The following is a 20,675-nucleotide window of genomic DNA, read 5'->3' as shown; positions in this document are numbered from 1 at the left end:
AGGCGGCGAGGCCGGGCCACTTACTAGAGGTCGTCCCCAGTACCATGACTTTACTTTCTGCGTCCAGCCACCGAGTGATGAGCGCAGCCCCTCGAGATAGCCGCACTGAAACATCACACTCACTCAGGACCAGATAACTAGTCGATGCGACACTCTCTGCTCTCCTATGTTATGCTGTTCCTAAAACCACCCTGTTCCATGTCTTTGATGTTACAGTGACGCTCAAGCTAGTTAGCGTATAATCTACTATAACATAACTGTCATGTATTTCGAACGATTTTTAAAATACAAGCTATTTAATCGTCTTTATTTTAAGAGAAAATTAGTTCTAATAACTCATCGTTAAGGTACATACCTTACCTAACATACTATTAGTTATTATTAATCTAATATAAAAATAGCGATATCTAATCAATTCTACTGAGCCATACGATTTGGAGGATTGCAGACATTCAAACCCTTTGATTTCGAAATATCAAAATAAAAGACAAATATTATCTATATATAAAAATACGTACCTGATCCTAAATGTATCGAAATTTGTGTGCGTGAAACAATTAACACAATAAATTCAATTAAATATGCATTTTCTATTGCTGTCTGATGTCTTTATATCTTTATTAATGGAAACAGAAAAGAAATGTTTTCAATGTCAACATAATAATCCTTTTCTGAATTCATAATGTCAACAAACTTTTTTTACAACATATTTTGTTGTTTCCGCCAGTCAAAAACCGTGTTGTTATTGCGTACAATTTTCATTATTTATCCGGACGAAAACAACTCAGATAGTCGTAAGTAACGCAAGTGCGACAGTGCGTCTCGTTAGTGTCGTACCATAAATAAATGCGATAAGATCAGGAGACATCGTTCTACGCGCACACACTCAATCCACTCCATACAGATGAAGTATCACTATTATTTTTTATCTGATATATGTTTATATACTACCATACGCGAATATTCAATTACATAACTTAAAAGGGAAAGCCTTTAAAGGAAAAACCTGTATTACATGAAATTCTCGATTTTAATTACTATCTAGTATTACTATTTTTTAAGGACACTGAAATATAGCGCTTCCAAAAAAAAGCGTTACGTTTTTTCTTTCAATTAGAGCAATCGTATTTAACAGATAGCACTCAAACATAACTTGTATTATTATATTCAATTGTCATTGCTATATTCAACGGCAATTTCAACTGTTATATTCAATTGCATCTAGTGTTTAGTTTAGTAAAATGTCTACTTTACATTTCTACTTTATATTGAGTGATTGAGTACGAAAATTTAGCCCCTTTGCTTGTTGTGTATTTAATTAGAATTAAAAAATTGCTATCACTAGACAGAGCGCCTTACGTCTTCGCGGAGTTGGTCGTACACCCTTACGGGGGCACGAGGCGGGCTTCAAGACGAACCCAACTGTCCGGGCAAGCTTTACGTGGCTAACGGTGATTATAGACACCACAGCTGTAATGCCGCTGCCCGTTGTCAGACAGAGACATGAGCTCGAATTCTAAATAGACTTGTATTAGAATTGTCCTACTTTTCAACCCAGAACGCTTGGCTACGTCACGGTATAAATTAGTACATTTGTGGTATCGTAAAATATTAATTACATGATATCATCGCCGTATTGCGGCAGTAGTTCATGAATGCATGTTTAATTCCTGTCATGGGATTTAAAACTCAGTATAGTTGCATCTATTAGGAGTAATATCGGTTAAGACATACGTACTATTTCATAACAATAAAGCATCGCTTGCAGCTTGACGGTGTGGTTTGCCCCTGAGGTTGGAAATGCACATTTATATACACTAGAGGTCCCGCAGTAGTCGAAATTCGACTACAATTAATTGGAATTTATTAATATTATACAAATTTCGCCAAGACTACACTATAAAAAATATTAACAAAAACAAACAATATTTAATATATTCTCAATTTGACAACAGACACCAAGAATAAAAGTTTGACAATAAATAGTATGCATGCGTGTGTGCGTCAAATACATGGTATGTAGTGTGTGTAATTTTTTCTTTATTGATTTAATGTATCTTTTATGCATTATTTAAAAAAAATATTAGCATTGTGCACTTCTTCTCTATAGGTATATTCTCTATAAGTGTGGAAAATTTCATACTCCTTCGTCCGCGGAATTTTCGTAAAAAGGGATACAAAGTTTTTGCTTCACGTATTAATATATAGATATTTTAAACGACAAAGTCCACTTTGTCAGTTGTTAATCATCGGTGTGAGAATAAGTCGTAATAATTTTAGGTAATGCTAAATATGTGGCCTACCTAATCTCCATCTATAATTATGTACATGTAACGTACATTAGTTAGTGTTATAAAGGCCGTAACGGTGTGCCTCGCAGAGATTACACGTGCTAAGTTTTTAGGGCGTGACGTGACGTAGATGATGCTTAGGATAAACATCGTGGATACATAGGATATATAGAATACGTGGATACGAATAGATACGTGGGTATATAGAAGTATGTATAAGTCATCCGGTGCATTCGTGTTGAGCGATGCACCGGTGTTCGAATCCCGCAGGCGGGACCAATTTTTCTAATGAAATACGTACTCAACAAATGTTCACGATTGACTTCCACGGTGAAGTAATAACATCGCGTACTAAAAATCAAATCCGCAAAATTATAATTTGCGTAATCACTGGTGGTAGGACCTGTTGGGATTCCGCACGGGTAGGTACCACCACCCCGCCTATTTCTGCCGTGAAGCAGTAATGCGTTTCGGTTCGAAGGTGGGGTAGCCGTTGTAACTATACTGAAACCTTAGAACTTATATCTGGAGGTGGGTGGCACATTTACGTTGTAGATGTCTATGGGCTCCAGTAACCACTTAATACCAGGTGGGCTGTGAGCTCGTCCACCCATCTAATAAAGTTTTTACCATCGCACCGCCCGCCACCGGAGTAGAGTTCATCCATACTACCTGGAGCCACTGCGGTCATCCACAGTGCGTTTCCAGAGATCTTTTTTGCCACGTACCATCCGGCTGTGGAATGAGCTCCCCTCCACGGTGTTTCCCGAGCGCTATGACATGTCCTTCTTCAAACGAGGCTTATGGAGAGTATTAAGCGGTAGGCAGCGGCTTGGCTCTGCCCCTGGCATTGCTGAAGTTCATGGGCGACGGTAACCACTCACCATCAGGTGGGCCGTATGCCCGTCTGCCTACAAAGGCAATAAAAAAAAAATAAAAAAAAAAAACAAAAAAAAATAAAAAAACATGGCTTGATTGATTTTCCGTAAGTCGTAAACGTATATATCAAAATCGCTTTTATCGTTTAATTCAGATTTGTCTCAATTACTTACGTTGCCCATCGTCTGCGATAGCTGAAACTGTGATAATTCATATAAATATTGTAAAAAACAATACGCGGCTTTTTATGGCTTCTAATGTTATCAATTTTCTTATATTTTTTCATTGTTCAGTAACGTGAGTGAAGATCTGTATGTAACCATACTAGCTACTCTGCATGTAGAAGCATCCGCATCCACAGTTATAATTGTCGCGAACGGTAAAAATTTATTACCATTTGAATTTCCAATGTACATGTTATTATTATCTAGGCCGAAAATCCGTTAAACTATTTGTAGAAAACGAACTACCATTAATAATTCTCTTTAAAATTACAGCTATGTCATTTCTCGCTGTGGTAAGATACAATATTTAATGCCACATAGTTTGGAAAAATATTAAATATATATGTACAACTTTAAACGCTACCTATTTACTCATTATATGTATTATGAATCGACATGAGGAAGTGTTTGTTAACTATTTCTGCAGCGAAGCATTCATACATTCTTTTTCTCTACCTAATCATTGGTATCCTAAGCAGCTATTCCAACAAGCGCTATATGGTATGTGATCCTCATGGGAAACACTTGCTAACACTAGCCCTAGGAAGAGCAGTGCTTTGCTGAATGTACCACCTGATCGGAATCTCGACCCACTTAGAAAATCCGATGAGAAACTCAGTGGGTTATGTCTATGTGCTACGTTGCACGTTGGACTCTTCGTCACATTCGACGAGAACGGTGACCGATGCTTTGAGGTCCTAAAATTGCCGAGAGTGGATCGAGAGAGTCCTATAGAATAATGCATTCTATCTTTCTATTTTAGCCTATTTTTCGATAAAAGCTTTTCTTGAACATATGTTTATCATTCATTTCAAATAGAGCGAAGAGAAAGTATTCATTGATTCGTTCCTTCGACAGTAAAAAGCCCAGAATAAACCGAAAACTAGTTTTAATTATATTTTCAGATCGCGTAAGCCGAAAAATACATAATCAGGCAGGCATGTGAAGGTTAGGAGAGTGGAGTCATATTAGGTAGCACTAAATTATCAAACCTCCGCTACACAAATGACACCACACTTCTTGCTGCAAGTGAAATCGAGATGGTGAACGTCCTAACGCGGATTGAGAACATCAGTTAGCTGTTGGGTCTAAAAATCAATCATAGCAAAACCAAAGTAATGATTGTGGATTGTACCAACAACCTTGAATTAAGGGAACGCTGAACCTTGACATCGTGAGCGACTTCGTCTACCCAGGATCTAACATTAACACAGGATCATGCGAAAAAGAGATAAGTAAACGTATAGGGATGGCCAAAAATGCAATGTCCCTTTGCACAAGATATGAAGAGACCGTAACATCTCGCGAAAAACTAAAACCAAATTGGTGAGTTCGCTAGTTTTCTCCATATTCAGTTATGGAGCGGAGACCTGGACATTGAAAAAGGCCGACAGAGACCGAATAGACGCCTTTGAAATGTGTAGCTGAAGGAAAATGCTACAGATTCAATGGACCGCCTTTCGCACCAACGTGTCTATTCTGAGAGAGCTTAATAACAAAACTAGACTTTTCACTATATGCCTTCGTAGTGTGCTGGAATTCTTCGAACATATTACTCGTAAAGAGGGTCACAATTTTGAGCAGCTGATGGTGACACACAAGGTAGATGGCAAACGTCCCAGAGGACGAAGTCCCACGAGATCACGAGATGGTCGGACCAAATACGATCTTCTCTAAACATCACCTTCCACAATGCCCTTCATGAAGCTAAGCAATCGCAGCAGATGGAGGGAAATTGTACGGGAGAAACTGATGCAGCTGGGGAATCACGACCCTCAGTAATGGGGAAAACGACGCGAGGAGGAGGAGGAAACCGAAAAAAATACTAAAATTAATGCATAGGTGTAATGTAAAAGCAAAATGGGAGTCGAGCCGTCAGTGAAACTCCTTGTAATGTCGAGTCTCACAAAGCCTACATTACATTTCACTTTTACCAACCGCGCTGAGTACGCTTGACTAATCGCTGTAAACGTTTGATTTAACGAGAACTAGCTTTCAATTTGTCCAATATAAGTATTACTTACTTGATGTTTTTTTAAATACGATATTTCATACTTGTGTGTATAGATAGTTGAAATTTTATCAATTTCAATATTGTTTTTCCTGTGTTTTTTTCAGAAACGTTTCAATTGTTTTACTTACTGTTCTTTTCGTATTTTTGACAGAAAAGTTTCCGAAGGTATTTTTTTGTAATCGCAGGCAATTTCAATAACAACTAAATATTTATTTTTATTTCATAGGTTTGAATTCGTCGTGGCCTAAAGGATAAGACGCATGGCGCCTTCGTATCGAGTGATGGGACTGTATCGGTGTTGGAATCCCGCAGGCAGGTACCAATCTTTTTAATGAAATACGTACTTAACAGATGTTCACGAATAACTTCGGCGATGAAGGAATAACAGATGATAGGGAGTCTTGTGAGTCCCTATCGGTAAGGTTTATTTTTTCGTGCCGGATCCTCCTAAGAGGTCATCCTCTCGTCCTCATATCCCATATATGATAGACTGGTCTGCGACTGCGAACCACGGGCCCAAGGATGATCGGTGGGTACCACAACCAACGCCTCTTCCTGCCGTAAAGCAGGAAAGCATTTCGGTTTGTATTATAAAACTGTAACTTAAACTCCATGTCTACAGGAAGGTGGAAGCATTGACGTTGTTGATGTGTATGGGTTCCGGCAACCACTTAACATCAGGTAGGCTGTGAGCTCGTCCATCCATCTTAACAATAAAAAGCCTTTTTCATCTAGTCGCAAATATCTGCCTGCCGTCACTTACGTAAGCGAAACCAAAGCGATCCTTACCATAACTTGCACTTACTTACCTCATTTGAATAGAGGAGGTATCTCATTAGAATACTTAAGCGGGATTTCCGTTCCCTTTGAACTCGGCTTAAACTTTCTGATTGCTAAAACTTCGAAATAGTTCGAGTCGCCTTTGAAATTGTTTTTTACAGCAATAATTGTAGTTACAATTTAAACTTTACATCACATTTCGAATAGCACACAATGGAAAATAATTCAATGGTTTTGTAGATAGGATTTCTGTCTTTACCGACTCAACCTGCGATAATAATGTTCAATTATGACTATTCGGAAGCAGTCATAGACAAAACCGTTTTTGGTGGCTATGTTCGACAAAACACTTTAATCTAATCTATAAGACAGTAAAAATATAAACCTACAATATGACAATTGACAAAGGGCTAAATAAAATTCGTATGTCCAAATTTTTGGCTGAAAAAGAATTGAAAATAGTATTATATGGGACGAGAACTGAGCTTGCTTTCGATGTTAATTAAAATATTGGTTAAAGTTGAACTCTCAATAAAGCTAGTCATTTCTGTGGATAAATTATCGGGCTTGGGCTGTAACATAATAATTGTGTCAATAGAACAGACACTAAAATAAAGCTTCAATTAGCTTAAATAGCCTAATCTCGTTGAAAAATAAAGCATGACTTGAGGACACTGAAATTAAAATTGTATAATTACGTATATCTTTAGCACGTCGCGGGAATCCACTGGATGTGGGCTGCGGCAGACTCGGTCATTGTGGCGAACCGCAGGAGACCAGTGGATGTTTATGGGCTGATGATAACGATGATATGGTAAGTATATATCATTACATAATAAATAAATAAAAATTCTAAGCACGACAAAAAAACATGCTTGTAAAGAGTGAAAACGTATTTCGCAATATGTATACTTATTCAGGTGCGATTTGGAAACGAAAAGCTTAAAACTCAAGAACAATGAATATAGAACTGGAACGGTAGACAATACAGCGACTTTTCACTTCGAACGAGATCCTTTTTGGTGCAAATTTACGTAACAGTTCGTTGGTTACACGTAATATGAATGACAAAATTATTTACGCGGTCTTTGACAGATGTAGGCGAAAAGATATTTCTTCTTCCATATGATCATTTTTCATGAATATGACAAAATGAATTTATTTTAATGTTTTATTTTTCACTGACTACAAGAGAATGTTATCAATCGGACCGTATGTTTTATTTATGAAATCACTAATCTTTGATCATTAATCAGGATTGGAGTAGTTGGAGGAAAGGCAGGGGTGGTCAATGCCCAACAGGCCATTGCCCACTCTAAAAATCGATGGTATTGATGAAATACACAACTATCAAGGCCAATGAACTCCATTTTACGAAGCACCACTTTACATTAATAAAATAAGATAAATTAGTTAATATCAAAATCTAAATATTCTCAAAATCAATGCAGTCGACTCGTAATTAGTACATTAATTAATTTATAGAAATTAAAAAGCTAAAGCAGCTGGCTGCTCACACTCCGAAAACTACCTAACAATGCTAATGCATCAGTTTTACAAACTTTAATTCATTATTAAAATCTTAATACTAAATAAACAAAAAATACGTTGTTAAAATCACGGTCCAACAAGCTGCTTTCGGCGGGCTGCTTTGTGAGCTGTTAATTTTTTTTAAGTTGCCGGTGAACCATGGGAATCACTTGTTTTTATATTATCCGGTTTATCAAGTTTAAGTCATATTTATACGTCCACCTTGTGGGAACTAACGGTCCACAGATGCTGCTTCAACATATTGACATTGCGTTTATTTAACATGAGCTTACGTATTGTTTTACTAAAACCACAGGAAAGTAAGAATAGCATGACTATTATTTTATGTGACTTTCTTGCTTTTCTCAAGCTTACAGATTTTGCACCGATAAAACCGAGCACAGTAAGCGAGTTACGTAACATATCCGCTTTCACATTCGCCTTCGTTCATAAACTTTTCATTATAATATTGAAAACATATTTTCATTGGTACATTTAAATTATATAGCGTGTTTTATAGGTGTCACCGAATACTGTCTCTGTTTATTGGTTGTGCATCCAGTTCACTATCGAGTGAACTCGATTCGCACGAGGCCTGCTGCGGCTAGCCCGCCAAACTCAGGCCAAGCGTTTGCTCATGGCCAGTCAAAATGTGAAGTTGGCCCAGTCTTGTTTCAAACGTCAACGCGTGTGCACGTGTTATTCCATCCAAACATCCTTTTCTCAAAACTTGTTTACAAATAGGTGTATAATTACGTAGCCAAGCGGATAACCGTGAAAGGTAAGATAATTGTGAAATTAAGCCTGTTTGTTATATTTGGTGGTTTTAATGCGTACGTCATGACAACGTGAGACAATAATAAATTATTAAAATCATTGGTCGCGGGTAAACAATACCCATGTGTTAGCTTTTGTTTTTTTAATTTAAAGAATTATTAATTTTTAGCAAAATGGTCTTAATTTCACTAGTTCGTTTAGTATATTTATGTATCCTTATTTATGCATCCTCAGAACGAATAGGTCCATGTGGAACATATTTTTTTAGAAAATAATTTTGATCATCGATCAGAAATATTTTAAATTAAATCTATAATGTACTTCAGTAGTAAAAATATCTGTCCTAAATTTCCATAAACAACAAAAAGGAAGTTAGTTACACGACACATAAAATGTTTTGTGCGTTTATCTATAAAATATATTAATACGTGAAGCAAAAACTTTGTACCCTTTTTTACGAAAATTGCGCGGACGGAAGAGTATGAAATTTCCCATACTTAAAGAGAATATAAAGGTGTGCAGAATGAATAAAATGCGTAAAAAATACATTACATCAATAATAAAAACATTACACACACTACCATATATTTGACACACATACATATATACTCGTTAATTGAAATAAAGTCACTCAGCCCTTTGCTTGTGATTTTAGTGTTAAAATTTATTAACTAACTATGGTCATAAAGAATACTGTATTCCTCTTTTCTTTGTGTATACTTTTAAATGGTACTTTATATATGTAACTAGATAATATGAGCATTTTTAGTATAAAATCCTATTTAATCTAGTTAGATTAATCTACTAATAAAATCAATGAAATTTAAAATAATAGTGGCGAACGTCCATGGCCTATTGGTTAAGATGATCGGTGTCTTCAGCCGCATCGAGTTATGCAAGTTGGATGGATTAACATGGTTCAAATTATGCAGGCAGATACCAATATTAATATAATAAATACGTACATAGCATATGTTCACGAGCGACTACGACGCTGATGGTAATCCATAGGGTATTAGAAATGAAAAAACATAAATACAGATGGAAATTGTTTTTCACACAGGTATATGAAATTTTCCAAAAAAAAGGTCTACAATAGTCACTTCTAATGGGAAAGACCAAAAAGCAGCAAGGTATACGACACAATAAGTGTAGTAACAAAAAAAAAATTATCTAGGTCGTAATGCAAAGCTTAATCAACTTGTTTAAACTTAGTAAAGGACAGTGTAAACGGCCTTCAAGAACCGTCTATTATCCATTGTATTACTACAAGCTGTTGTGTACCGCGATGTATCGGGGATCCATGACACGCTTTCTACGATAAGAATGGGAAAACTCAAAGTAGACTAGCGATCGGGACTGGTGGCTTTGCGGATTCTTAAATGCAATACGCTCCGTCAATATCGGATATTGGTATTGGATTCCCAAATTGCGTTCGGTTTTTTGGCGAACGTGAAATTGTATCTAAATAAATATATACATTTAAACAGTTTCCCATACACTCTTAAATTTCGTATAGTAATTTATTCTTACGAAATAGTATTAAGCCACATGATATTTTACAACCTGGTCAAGGTTCTGAGTTAGTCGACAGCTGCGATTACATTAAACTGGGCACTATCTGTGCGTGTAATGCCCTACTTTGTAGTAGTATGGCGTACATAAAACACGTATTGTGATCAGGCGTCGGAGACGTGAACGGTATATCTTTATTGTGATCAGTTCTATAGTAGAATGATCTTCGTACTTAATAACAATCGACGACAATAATCAAATTTATCTTGTGCCAACGTTGGACAAGAAACGTCTTGCAAATCGTGAACCGCAGTCGTGACACTCGCAAAGGGGTTAATGTTACAAGTTACAGTGTCCCTTCCTTATAGGGTTAACCTGCCACGGACCGATAGCCTTCCGGGCCCATGAAAGTGCCGTTTACCGCGTCGAAACATAATTTACATCTTGTGTATTGTTAACTTTGTTACATTGTGTAACAATACTCGCATTCAAATGATTGCGGAAACATTATTCGCGATATAATAACATGTAGGTACACATAGCTCAGTACTCACTACTGATGTGGAAATTTTACGTAACTGAATAAATACATAATACACATCGGCCTGTGCAATGGTTTACGTGAGAGGGGAGGGAAACGCGGACTTAGGCTATCTAAAATAATCCAGGGCTGATACGTCTCCTTAATAACTTTAGTCGAGATTAGAAGGTCAAACCGGAACACGCCTAATACAAATCGAAATGCAGATTTTAGTAGATACTTAACTTGAAAATATGATGTTTAAAAAATATTAACATGTGAATTTGTGTCAATGCAGGTATGTAGTATATGGGTGATAGAAAAATTGAAAAAATAAAAAGACTAAACCCACTAATTTGATTAAAGTACTAGCTGTACCCGACCGCTTCGCTGGGCATTTAAAATATTATTTCTCACCCCCACAAAGATTCTCATCATTAACGCCCCGCAACTGATGTAGGGAGTCCAACACTCATATAAATATAATCTATCCATTAAGTACATGTATTTTCTACATGGATACAAAGTTTCAAGTCAATCGGATGCATGGTTCAGTAGTTATAACGGAACATCCGTAAAAACCACTGCAGATTTATATATTAGTATAGATAAATAATTTTTTTTTTTTTTAAATTATCGGCTGTTAAGTGGAGGTTGCTGTTAGTTTTAAAATAAACAAAGACAAGCAATTAGCATGATGTTGTAGGAGAGCTTGCGGCTCGTGACGTCACCAGTCCCGCTAACCAAACAAGCCGGACGTTCACCGCCCTACCTAGTACCTGCTCATGTTGTACGAATACTGCTCATTAGGAAACTTAGGTTAGTAACACCCAGCAGCCGTCCAACGTGAAAGACATTATGTAGGCACACTAGCCGGCCTGTACTTGACTTTTTTTTCTATATAAAATAAAGCGATCGTTTTTGTTTTTTGTATGAGCCTCACATCGCACCTATTTTAAGTAGTCCCCGGAGACTGTACGAACGAAGTCACAGTTCAATATACATATATTTACTAACTAGCTGACCCGGCAGACTTCGTAGTACCTCAATCGATAAATAAAAGACCTAAACTTTTGTATAAAACTAAACTTAACAACAAACAAAAGGAATCCGTCCGACGGGGGAGACATCAAAGGGAAAACAAAATTGTTATTTTTATTTAATTCCGAGCATTTTCATATTTATCTATCTTTTAAATCTTCTCTGGACTTCCACAAATACTTCAAGACCAAAATTAGCCAAATCGGTCCAGCCGTTCGCGAGTTTTAGCGAGACTAACGAACAGCAATTCATTTTTATATATATATAGGTAAAGGTAATAGGTAATTGGGTATATTATGAAGCCGTATGAGTAGATTCCATCAACTAGATCATTTGCACAGAGAAGTCGTGCTTCTCAGTCCGATGGGTGGAATTGACATTACACATTAAACTTCAGGCTTCGGCTCGGGTCACAAGGTCGGTGGTGACATTTACATTGGGATGTTTATGACATCGGCTTATTAAGGTAGTTTTAAGTACGAATTTGGAAGGCTTTAGAAGAAGAAGTAGGCTTAAGAAGAAATGGATCGATTGCGTGAAAGACGATATGTGTAAGAAGGAAGTAAGCGAAGAAATGGTATATGATAAGAGGATTATGGAAGGAGAAAACATGTTGCACCGACCCCAGGTGCCTGGGAAAAGGGCAGGAGATTGATGATGATGTTTATGGACATCAGTAAACACGTAACACTTGGACAATGAGTATTTTCACTCAAGTAGTGGAGTAAATAAATAAATAATCAATTTATTTATAAGTAACAAATATGTACAAAAGAAAAATAAAAATAAACCTTACTTAACAGACCTTAACATACCTTGAAAGGTAAATACTTTAGTGGATGCGGTAAATTCATGTCGCAACTGGAGTATAGTTAGTTTCCTTGAAATTTTTTATCACGCAGCTGCACGACATTTAAAAATATAATACTAATTAAAAGTTAATCCGTCACACGATGCATGAGTCGCGTGGGAAATGCATGCCGCGACCAATTGTCAATTAATCGGGAACAATATATGTTTCGACATCAATGTGAACACACATTGTATATTACAAGAGCATGGGAATCGTAAACATAGACCTAATAGTAATAGTGAGCGAGGAACATAAACGGGTACACTTACTCACTATCACTAATACATTTGTAATGTCATAGAAGTAACGGTACACAATTGTCGAGGCAACAACTCTAACTAACACACTTACCTAAATGTAACCGACGGCTTGTTTGTCGTATATTTTTTTTCGAATCGTGAACATTTCTTAAGAGAAAGTCGATTAAGTGTATTTACCGACAGGTTAAGGCATCATCCGTTGCCTGCGTTAAAATTCACGATATACCTAAAAAATTCTACTCTCAAATATATAAAGCAGATGTAGAGATTACAGAATTATAGCAACTCTAAAGTATTTAATTTGATTTATCATACAACGATATAATTTTATATATTTACATTTGTATTCCGGGGTCGATGTCCCGATTGTATTATAATAACGGTACTCTTGCCCTTCAAACCGAAATTCATCACTTCGATGCGATGGTTGTATATTGAAATTAAACTATATTTATTAATTCTTTTTTTTAAAACATTATTTTGCAATTAAACCTTATTAACATCTGAATTGTGGTAACATTGGAAATTATTATATTAATATCGTTATAGAATTTCGTTCAGAAGAGTAATTTATAAAATTTATAATCTACAAAATATACAAGGGACAAAAATAATTTTTAAAAATAATTTACCTTTACTGTTTTGAAACAATAAGAAAAATAATTCGGAAACATTTAAATTATTCGAATCAATGTTAATCTGATTATCAGTCTGGCATATCAGTTCTGGTTCACTAACTCACGAAGCAACATAAAAATCAAAAGCTTTTAAGTCCGGTTGCGAAAATTAGTCTCGTGTTTTTGTTTCCTAATGCTTTTGAATGGAATCACTAATGTTGCAAAATTTTACTAACTCTTGATAAATATATATATCGATCATAATATATTCTATGCATTTTAATCAAAGTTTACGTGCATTCAATTAATCAATTAATGTTTTATGAGGAACTCGACAGAATTTTGATGACAAAAGCCGCGGATGGGCGCATGCCATCTCACTTCCGGAAAGTCTGTGCTCACGTCACGCGGAACATGTACTGTCACTATGTAGTTAATTCCATAAATAATAACAATTGCTTCACTAAATGTAGCTAACACTACAATTACTTAATCGATTACATTTATAGAGTATAGAGAGACCACGTTAATATGTATGATAAAGAATGTCGTGCAAAAAGCACATTCAAAATCTCGTTCTAGATACAAAACATAAAAAAGAAACGAAAGAAATGATAAATATCTCCATCACGACGAAATATTATCTTATTGCAATGAGCTGTGCACGACATGACAGTTTTTTTTTCGTTTTTCTACAGATCACTCCTCTAGATTAATAATAGTATCAAACCTACTTAAAAAATCTGGAAACGAATCACAATCTATCTACTTATCAACATATCCATTTAAGCCGATTTTGCAAACGTGTCTGGTCACTGACTGGCGCCAACGTCTGTGAGTCATACATTCGTAATATTATACCAGGTACCATTATGCTGGCCTCCGTGTAATTCGAGTGTTGATTATATTTCCACGTTGCTGTTATAAAACACATCTGAATCAGGCGGTCCACTTTCTCACATGTAGGTGTAACGACATCCGTGCGAGACAAGTCAGATCGGATAACTAGAAGCAACCAGCTATAGTTCCAATAATTCAGTTAACGCGAAGAGAAGGAATGAAATTTCGTATTTACAAAAATATTTGATTTAAATTATTATTAGTTAAATCTGAAATAACTATTTCAAATATAAGAATGCCGCTTCGACGTCGGGAATGGTATTAAACTGCTACCCTGACACTAACAAAGAAATGTATTCAAACGCCCAAAAATATTGGTAATTTTAATAGGTTCACATGTAGCCTGTAATGTAACACGAAGTTGACTGGCAGACGTACATCATTTTCTCTCAAGACCGTACTATCCGCCAATCTTTACATTAGTAACGCAATTAGAAATTAAAAGGTAATCCTAGAAATAAAACTAAAATTAAGTTTCCGAATATCTTCATTTTATTCTGCAACAATTCCAATACACCCTGTATATGAATTACCACGCAAATCGTAAAGTTTGAAAGCGTCAAATCGATGAATCTGAAACGTTTAGCCACACTTTCGCTAGAGAAAGCAGTCGTACAATATCTTTGTTTTTATATCCGACATGCGTGCCTCAGACTAGACTAGATTCAGTAAGTCAATCGTTAATATATTCGAATGTAAAATTATAATACAATAGAAAGAATCGAGATAAATTTCTATTAACCATAATTATTACTATCACTCTGTGATTTACGAATAATTATGCAAATATAGTTAAAATATGCATGCTTATAAAACAGTACAAAGATTGTTTTGATGTCGTGTAACGGGTCTATTGAAATCTGCTATTTTCGTTCGCTATGTATGCAAAGTCTTAAGCTGCATAAATTCTCTTTTAAGTTTTTTTTTTATTGCTCAGGTGGGTGGACGAGCTCACAGCCCACCTGGTGTTAAGTGGCTACTGGAGCCCATAGACATCTACAATGTAAATGCGCCACCTACCTTGAGATATAAGTTCTAAGGTCTCAGTATAGTTACAGTTAATTTCACGAAGATTGAAATTAATTTATTTCGTTCGAATGACGGCACAAAAACAGCTTAGAAAAATCATCTGACCGTTATGGATCCATTATTTCTGCGGTAATACAGTCATTTGCTTTGTTTCATAAACGTTTATTAGTGGTATACCCGATTATCTGCCCATACGGGTATGCCACTATCCTGCCTTTGTCTGCCACAAAACAGTCACGTGTTCCGGCTTAAAGAGTTTTAAGACCGCTATAAAATATAGTACAATCGAGCACTGGCGTTGACACTGTGAGGGGCTCCGGTAATTACTTAACATCACGAGAGTCGCGAGCTCGTTCTGCTGTCAAAGCGATAAAAAACTATCAGTCTGACATTGACATTTCACACCCCCGCACTCACGGTGACTACACACCGAGAAATCGTTTTATTTACAAAACCTTAATAATCAATGAGGTTTCGCCATCACCAGACCATCGATTGCAATAGTATTGACTAACAGCGGCTCACGACGGCTGTGCGTGTTTTTTTGCTTCTGTAAAACGAGATAGCATACGGATAGCGCAACAACTGCTTCGAGCAATTGTTTCCGTATTGCAACAGCTATTAGTAAGACTCCGATAATAATTTACCGCAATCTCGTTTAGCTAAGACAATCGACGTTAATGTTAGGCGGGTACCAATTTTTCTAATGAAATACGTACTTAACAATATGTTCACGATTGACTTCCACGGTGAAGGAATAACATCGTGTAATAAAAATCAAAACCCGCAAAATTATAATTTGCGTAATTACTGGTGGTAGGACCTCTTGTGAGTCCGCACGGGTAGGTACCACCGCCCCGCCTATTTCTGCCGTGAAGCAATAATGCGTTTCGGTTTGAAGGGTGGGGCAGCCGTTGTAACTATACTGAGATCTTAGAACTTATATCTCAAGGTGTGTGGCGCATTTACGCTGTAGATGTCTATGGGCTCCAGTAACCACTTATCACCAGGTGGGCTGTGAGCTCGACAACACATCTAAGCAATAAAAAAAAAAAAAAATTTATTTCCTTTGACAATAAATTCGCAGATGTTCTCTTGACGTAGCCGATTTAATAGGTCACCATCTCGTTGTGAATGACGCACGAACATAATGCAAAGCCTGGACTGTATAATATTTTATTGTCGTGCTCGCTTCGCAGCTGGAACATTCAGGAGCTTAGAATGCATCATACCATCAATATTAAGCCTAATTATTTTACGAGTTTGATTCTTATCACGCGTTTTAACATATATTTTAAAAGCTATTCGATAGTGGGTATTAGATAAAAGGTACATAGGTATATATTACTGATCATTAAAAAAACAATACAGTGCCTGCTTCCAAACGTATTTTGTAGTTTATTCCTTAGTAGATGTACCTCTCAATTTCGCACAGTTTTAATTTGTAATTGAAATAGAATGAAAAATAAAATACTCATCGATTTTAAGGTTCGTAACAGTATTGAAAAATTACTCATAAAGTAAAGTCAACTTAATTAAAGATCAGTCCAACTGAGTTTCTCGCCGGATTTTCTCAGTGGGTCGATTCGGTGGTAGACTCTCCGAAGCACTGCTCTTGCTAGGGCTAGTGTTAGCAAATTCTCTCAGGTTGAGCCCGTGAGCTCACCTACCCGTTCGGGCATATCTGGAATAGCTCCTTAGGCTACCAGCAAATAGGTAGGGAAAATAAAGATCAGTCTAATTGATGGGTAATGTTCCGTCAATTGTGAGTGAAATAAACCAATCACGTTGTATAACAAAGTAAACTCGGATTTTCTACTGTGCTTAGAATGCCGACATAACATAACATACGAAACTTGAGTAAGACTCCAATCCCAAATACTAATTATCTTTCACAATGATAACTCTTATTAGTATTAGAATCCAAATCTCATGGTACTAACTACTACCGAAGTCTAGATCACTAATCACTAACCAACGAGGTAATAGAGGATAAACAAAAAAGCCATATATCTATGAAAAAAAAATGTAATTAAATCTACTATTACGATTTGATCTCCCTTTTTGTATTATCATTCATGTCATTGATTTATGATCTCCGACATTCCCTATGCTTTACAGTTTTCGTGATGAAGGACGGCTGAAATAATATATTCACAATAAAAACGCGAGATTAAACCATACAAGTAGTTTTAATTTTGTTTACGACTCGCGAAATCGAAGAATATACTATAAAAATAGTATTGTCTCCAAGTAACGTCTTTCTGTTTCCAGTTTGATAAATCACATGAAAGATGGAGAGCTGGTTGGACGACATCAAACGCGTGAGAATCCCACGACCGAAATTCGGGAACAAGTATCCAGTGGAGCCTCCCAAGGATTACTTAGAGAACAGTGACCTCAGCGGCAAAACGAGGCGACACGATAACAAAGACTTTGTTAAAGCGACTGAGGAGTTACGTCGGACATTACAAGAAAAACTATGACCGCTATTAACAGATATGTTTGTCAGCTTCAAATTTCCTCATCTTAATTGAAAAAGAATTTAAGAAAATTCCTTGCCTTTATCAGATAGAATCGGTAAAAAGATCTATACCTGCACGGATGAGTTCCACCGTGCTGGGTTCTTCTGTTATGAAACAATCATGCATACTGATTTGAGGAATAAGATAGCCGTTAGAAGGAGAACCGTTATACTAATGTAGTTGAGGCTTTGACCTTATATTTCAAAGGGGAAGCCGTTATCGTGGGTGAGGGGGGATGGGTGATCTGTACAAATGAAAGTCCAGTTTCAAATTATTTATTAATGAAGTTATTAAAATGAACGAGTTCAATTTCTATGACTTGTTAATAATGATTTGAGTGTTTTAAATTTCTGTTGATGCACGAGGTATATTATACCTACTTTAGTTTATTTATTTGGACAGTATACATACTATTCTACAATATATTTGTATATATTTTTAAATACTAATCAACGTAAATTCTTTATTAGCTTTTTATAATGAAAACATTCATGATTTACAAAAACTCAATAATTGATCACTGAATGGAGTATTCAGCTCTTGGCAAGTTTCCATCTAATCCGTTATGGCAATCATATAGTGCATTTAATTTTATTGGGATGAAGGTAACGTGGCACCCAACAATCTCCCCATCAACAAAAAAAGGCTTACCGCACTCGCGTATCTCTAATTTAAGCTAAGTTTATCTTAAATTAATCAATAAAATGTAATGTTATTCTTTTGTTAGATTTCCATTAATTTAGTTGTAGTAGGAATAAACTGGTATTAGTACCCATTAGTGCGCTGTAAACTTAGGTTTTCGCGATGATTAAATACACTTTTACGGCTTAACTAGAAATAATAGACTGTAGGAAATTGTAAAAGAACGTAATCAAAGTGAAACTAAACCATAAAACTGTTGTTGATTATAACTCCAATTGAAAGTTCTGTCAATAATTGGAAATTGAAAAGTAACGAGCCCATACCCATCACAAAGATCCGTCGTTGCTTCACTTTACGAATATCTCTTTGAGAGTATTCATTTGACCTAGATAATTTCAAATATCATAAAGATATTCTTACTTGACCCACTTCTTAACAAGTTTTATTGGAAAGTTTCCTTATTCTTATATAAGTCGAAGTATATGTCAAAACATGTATGGAATGGCTATCACTGTCATGAATTTTTATTGTTATTTTAAACTGAAGTTTTACATTCAGTATTAAATTTACTAAAAAACAAACGATTTGTTATCAACTCATTGTACTGTTTTTGTAGTATGTCAATTATTAACATAGAAAAATGTTTGACTATGACGATTTGAACAAATACTGAGGTTGATACTAGTATGGCAATATACAGCGAATGATACATGTTGAATCTTCTAGAATTCATTATAATATTGCAGAAATATGTCAAAACCAAAAATATAGCATGAATTTTTTTCAAAACCTAAAGTTATGCCATCCTGTCCATTAAAATATTAATATATATTTAAGGATCTGTATAAAATGCATAAATCTCCATACGCCTCTAACTTTTCAAACCCGTTTGACTAATTGTATATAGTCTTATTTTTGTAACAGGAAACTATAAATCAATTGTTTTGACTACAGATTGTTACTAATTAAAATACTTTTCATTTAGTTAATAGAGCTTAATTAAGTATAAAACATAAGATTAAAATTTAGACTGATGTTATGAGATTTATAATGGTCCGTTGAATCTCGTTTGATTTTAATTTAGCATTTAATAAAGTGTATTGTGTTATTACATTCTGTTTAATTTAATTATCACACAAAGCTAGTTAAATGTTTAAGTGTGTATTAAAAAAGACAATCAACGGCCTTGTAATGAAAAATTTAATTGGGCATAGTATCGGAACTGAAACTATTTCTAATTCTATTTTAACAATGCTTTATGTTAATCTAATAAATATTATAGCCTGCTAGCTCATGGCCTATGTAACTGTAGTATTCGATCACGGGGCCCGTACACACATTAACTCTCTTCAGGTCATCCAATCCCGATTCTGCAGGATAGCCGTCGGAGCACCGTGGTACGTGAGGAATGTAGATCTTCACAACAACCTAAATATAGTACAGATACGTAAGTATCTTAAGGAAGCGTCAGAACGCTACTTCGACAGATCGGCGAGACATAAAAACCTTCTTATCGTGGTCGTCGCTAATTACTTATCCGACCGCGACGGGGTAACACACAGCCGCCATCGCCCGAAACATGTCTTGTCGGATCCCCCGGATTCACTCTCGATGTTTCTAGGTCCCTCAAGTACCGGTCATCGAGCGAACTGACCCATAGATACAGCCCTCTGAGTTTCTCACTGTGATCCTCTCAGTGGGTCGCGATTCCGATCAGGTGGTAGATTCTGCGAAGCACTGCTCTTACTAGGGCTAGTGTTAGCAAATTTTCTCAGGTTGAGTCCGTGAGCTCACCTATCCGTCCGTCCGTAGCTAGAATAACCTCCTAGACTACCAGCGAATAGATAGAGAAAAAAAGCCCGTTAGTGTAGTAAATTTAACAAAAATACCTGCTAGTCTAGCCTTGCAAGTGAGTACTTACTTGAAAATAGTATACTACTATTCATACTTAGCGAATAGTGCAGCTTTAATTGACCAACATAAGTCGTAATTTTTTATCGCTTTCGATAGGTCATGGGACTATTCAGAGGCTATATATCGAAAACTTTATTCATGATAAATGTAATAACAATGAATAAAAGCGTTGCAAAGTTTATGTTCTCAGAGTCGTATACTTCCTGTATCGTTTAGTTAAGTTCGTGAGATGAACACGGCGCCATCATCCTACTGGCACAGAGCCAAATAAGTTTTAGCGTATCTATCTATCAGACATAATTCATACGCACAGAGCCTTTTTGCCGTTATATATTATCTAATAAAACCAATCTAATAGGTCTAC

At 36.0% G+C, this 20,675-nt stretch overlaps 2 protein-coding genes across 5 annotated transcripts in view; one reads left to right on the top strand and one right to left on the bottom strand.

The window, feature by feature from the left end:
* Nucleotides 1–20,675, bottom strand: part of dysc (whirlin protein dyschronic) — a 92,270-nt gene that overhangs the window by 8,903 nt on the left and 62,692 nt on the right. The gene's annotated exons all lie outside the window — the stretch shown is intronic.
* Nucleotides 8,344–19,508, top strand: LOC114250125 (uncharacterized). The gene is made up of 2 exons (XM_028183862.2): nt 8,344–8,499; nt 17,505–19,508. Exon 2 carries the CDS (start codon nt 17,525–17,527, stop codon nt 17,714–17,716), a length of 192 nt encoding a protein of 63 aa, XP_028039663.2. The 5' UTR covers nt 8,344–8,499; nt 17,505–17,524; the 3' UTR covers nt 17,717–19,508.

Source organism: Bombyx mandarina, chromosome 04 (assembly GCF_030267445.1).
Source record: "Bombyx mandarina strain Sakado chromosome 04, ASM3026744v2".
In the NCBI taxonomy this organism is placed as follows: domain Eukaryota; kingdom Metazoa; phylum Arthropoda; class Insecta; order Lepidoptera; family Bombycidae; genus Bombyx; species Bombyx mandarina.
This window is presented reverse-complemented; position numbering and strand designations above follow the sequence as displayed.

Excerpts from the sequence above, each read along its gene's own strand:
- LOC114250125 (XM_028183862.2), top strand. The coding sequence starts at position 17,525 with ATGGAGAGCTGGTTGGACGACATCAAACGCGTGAGAATCCCACGACCG.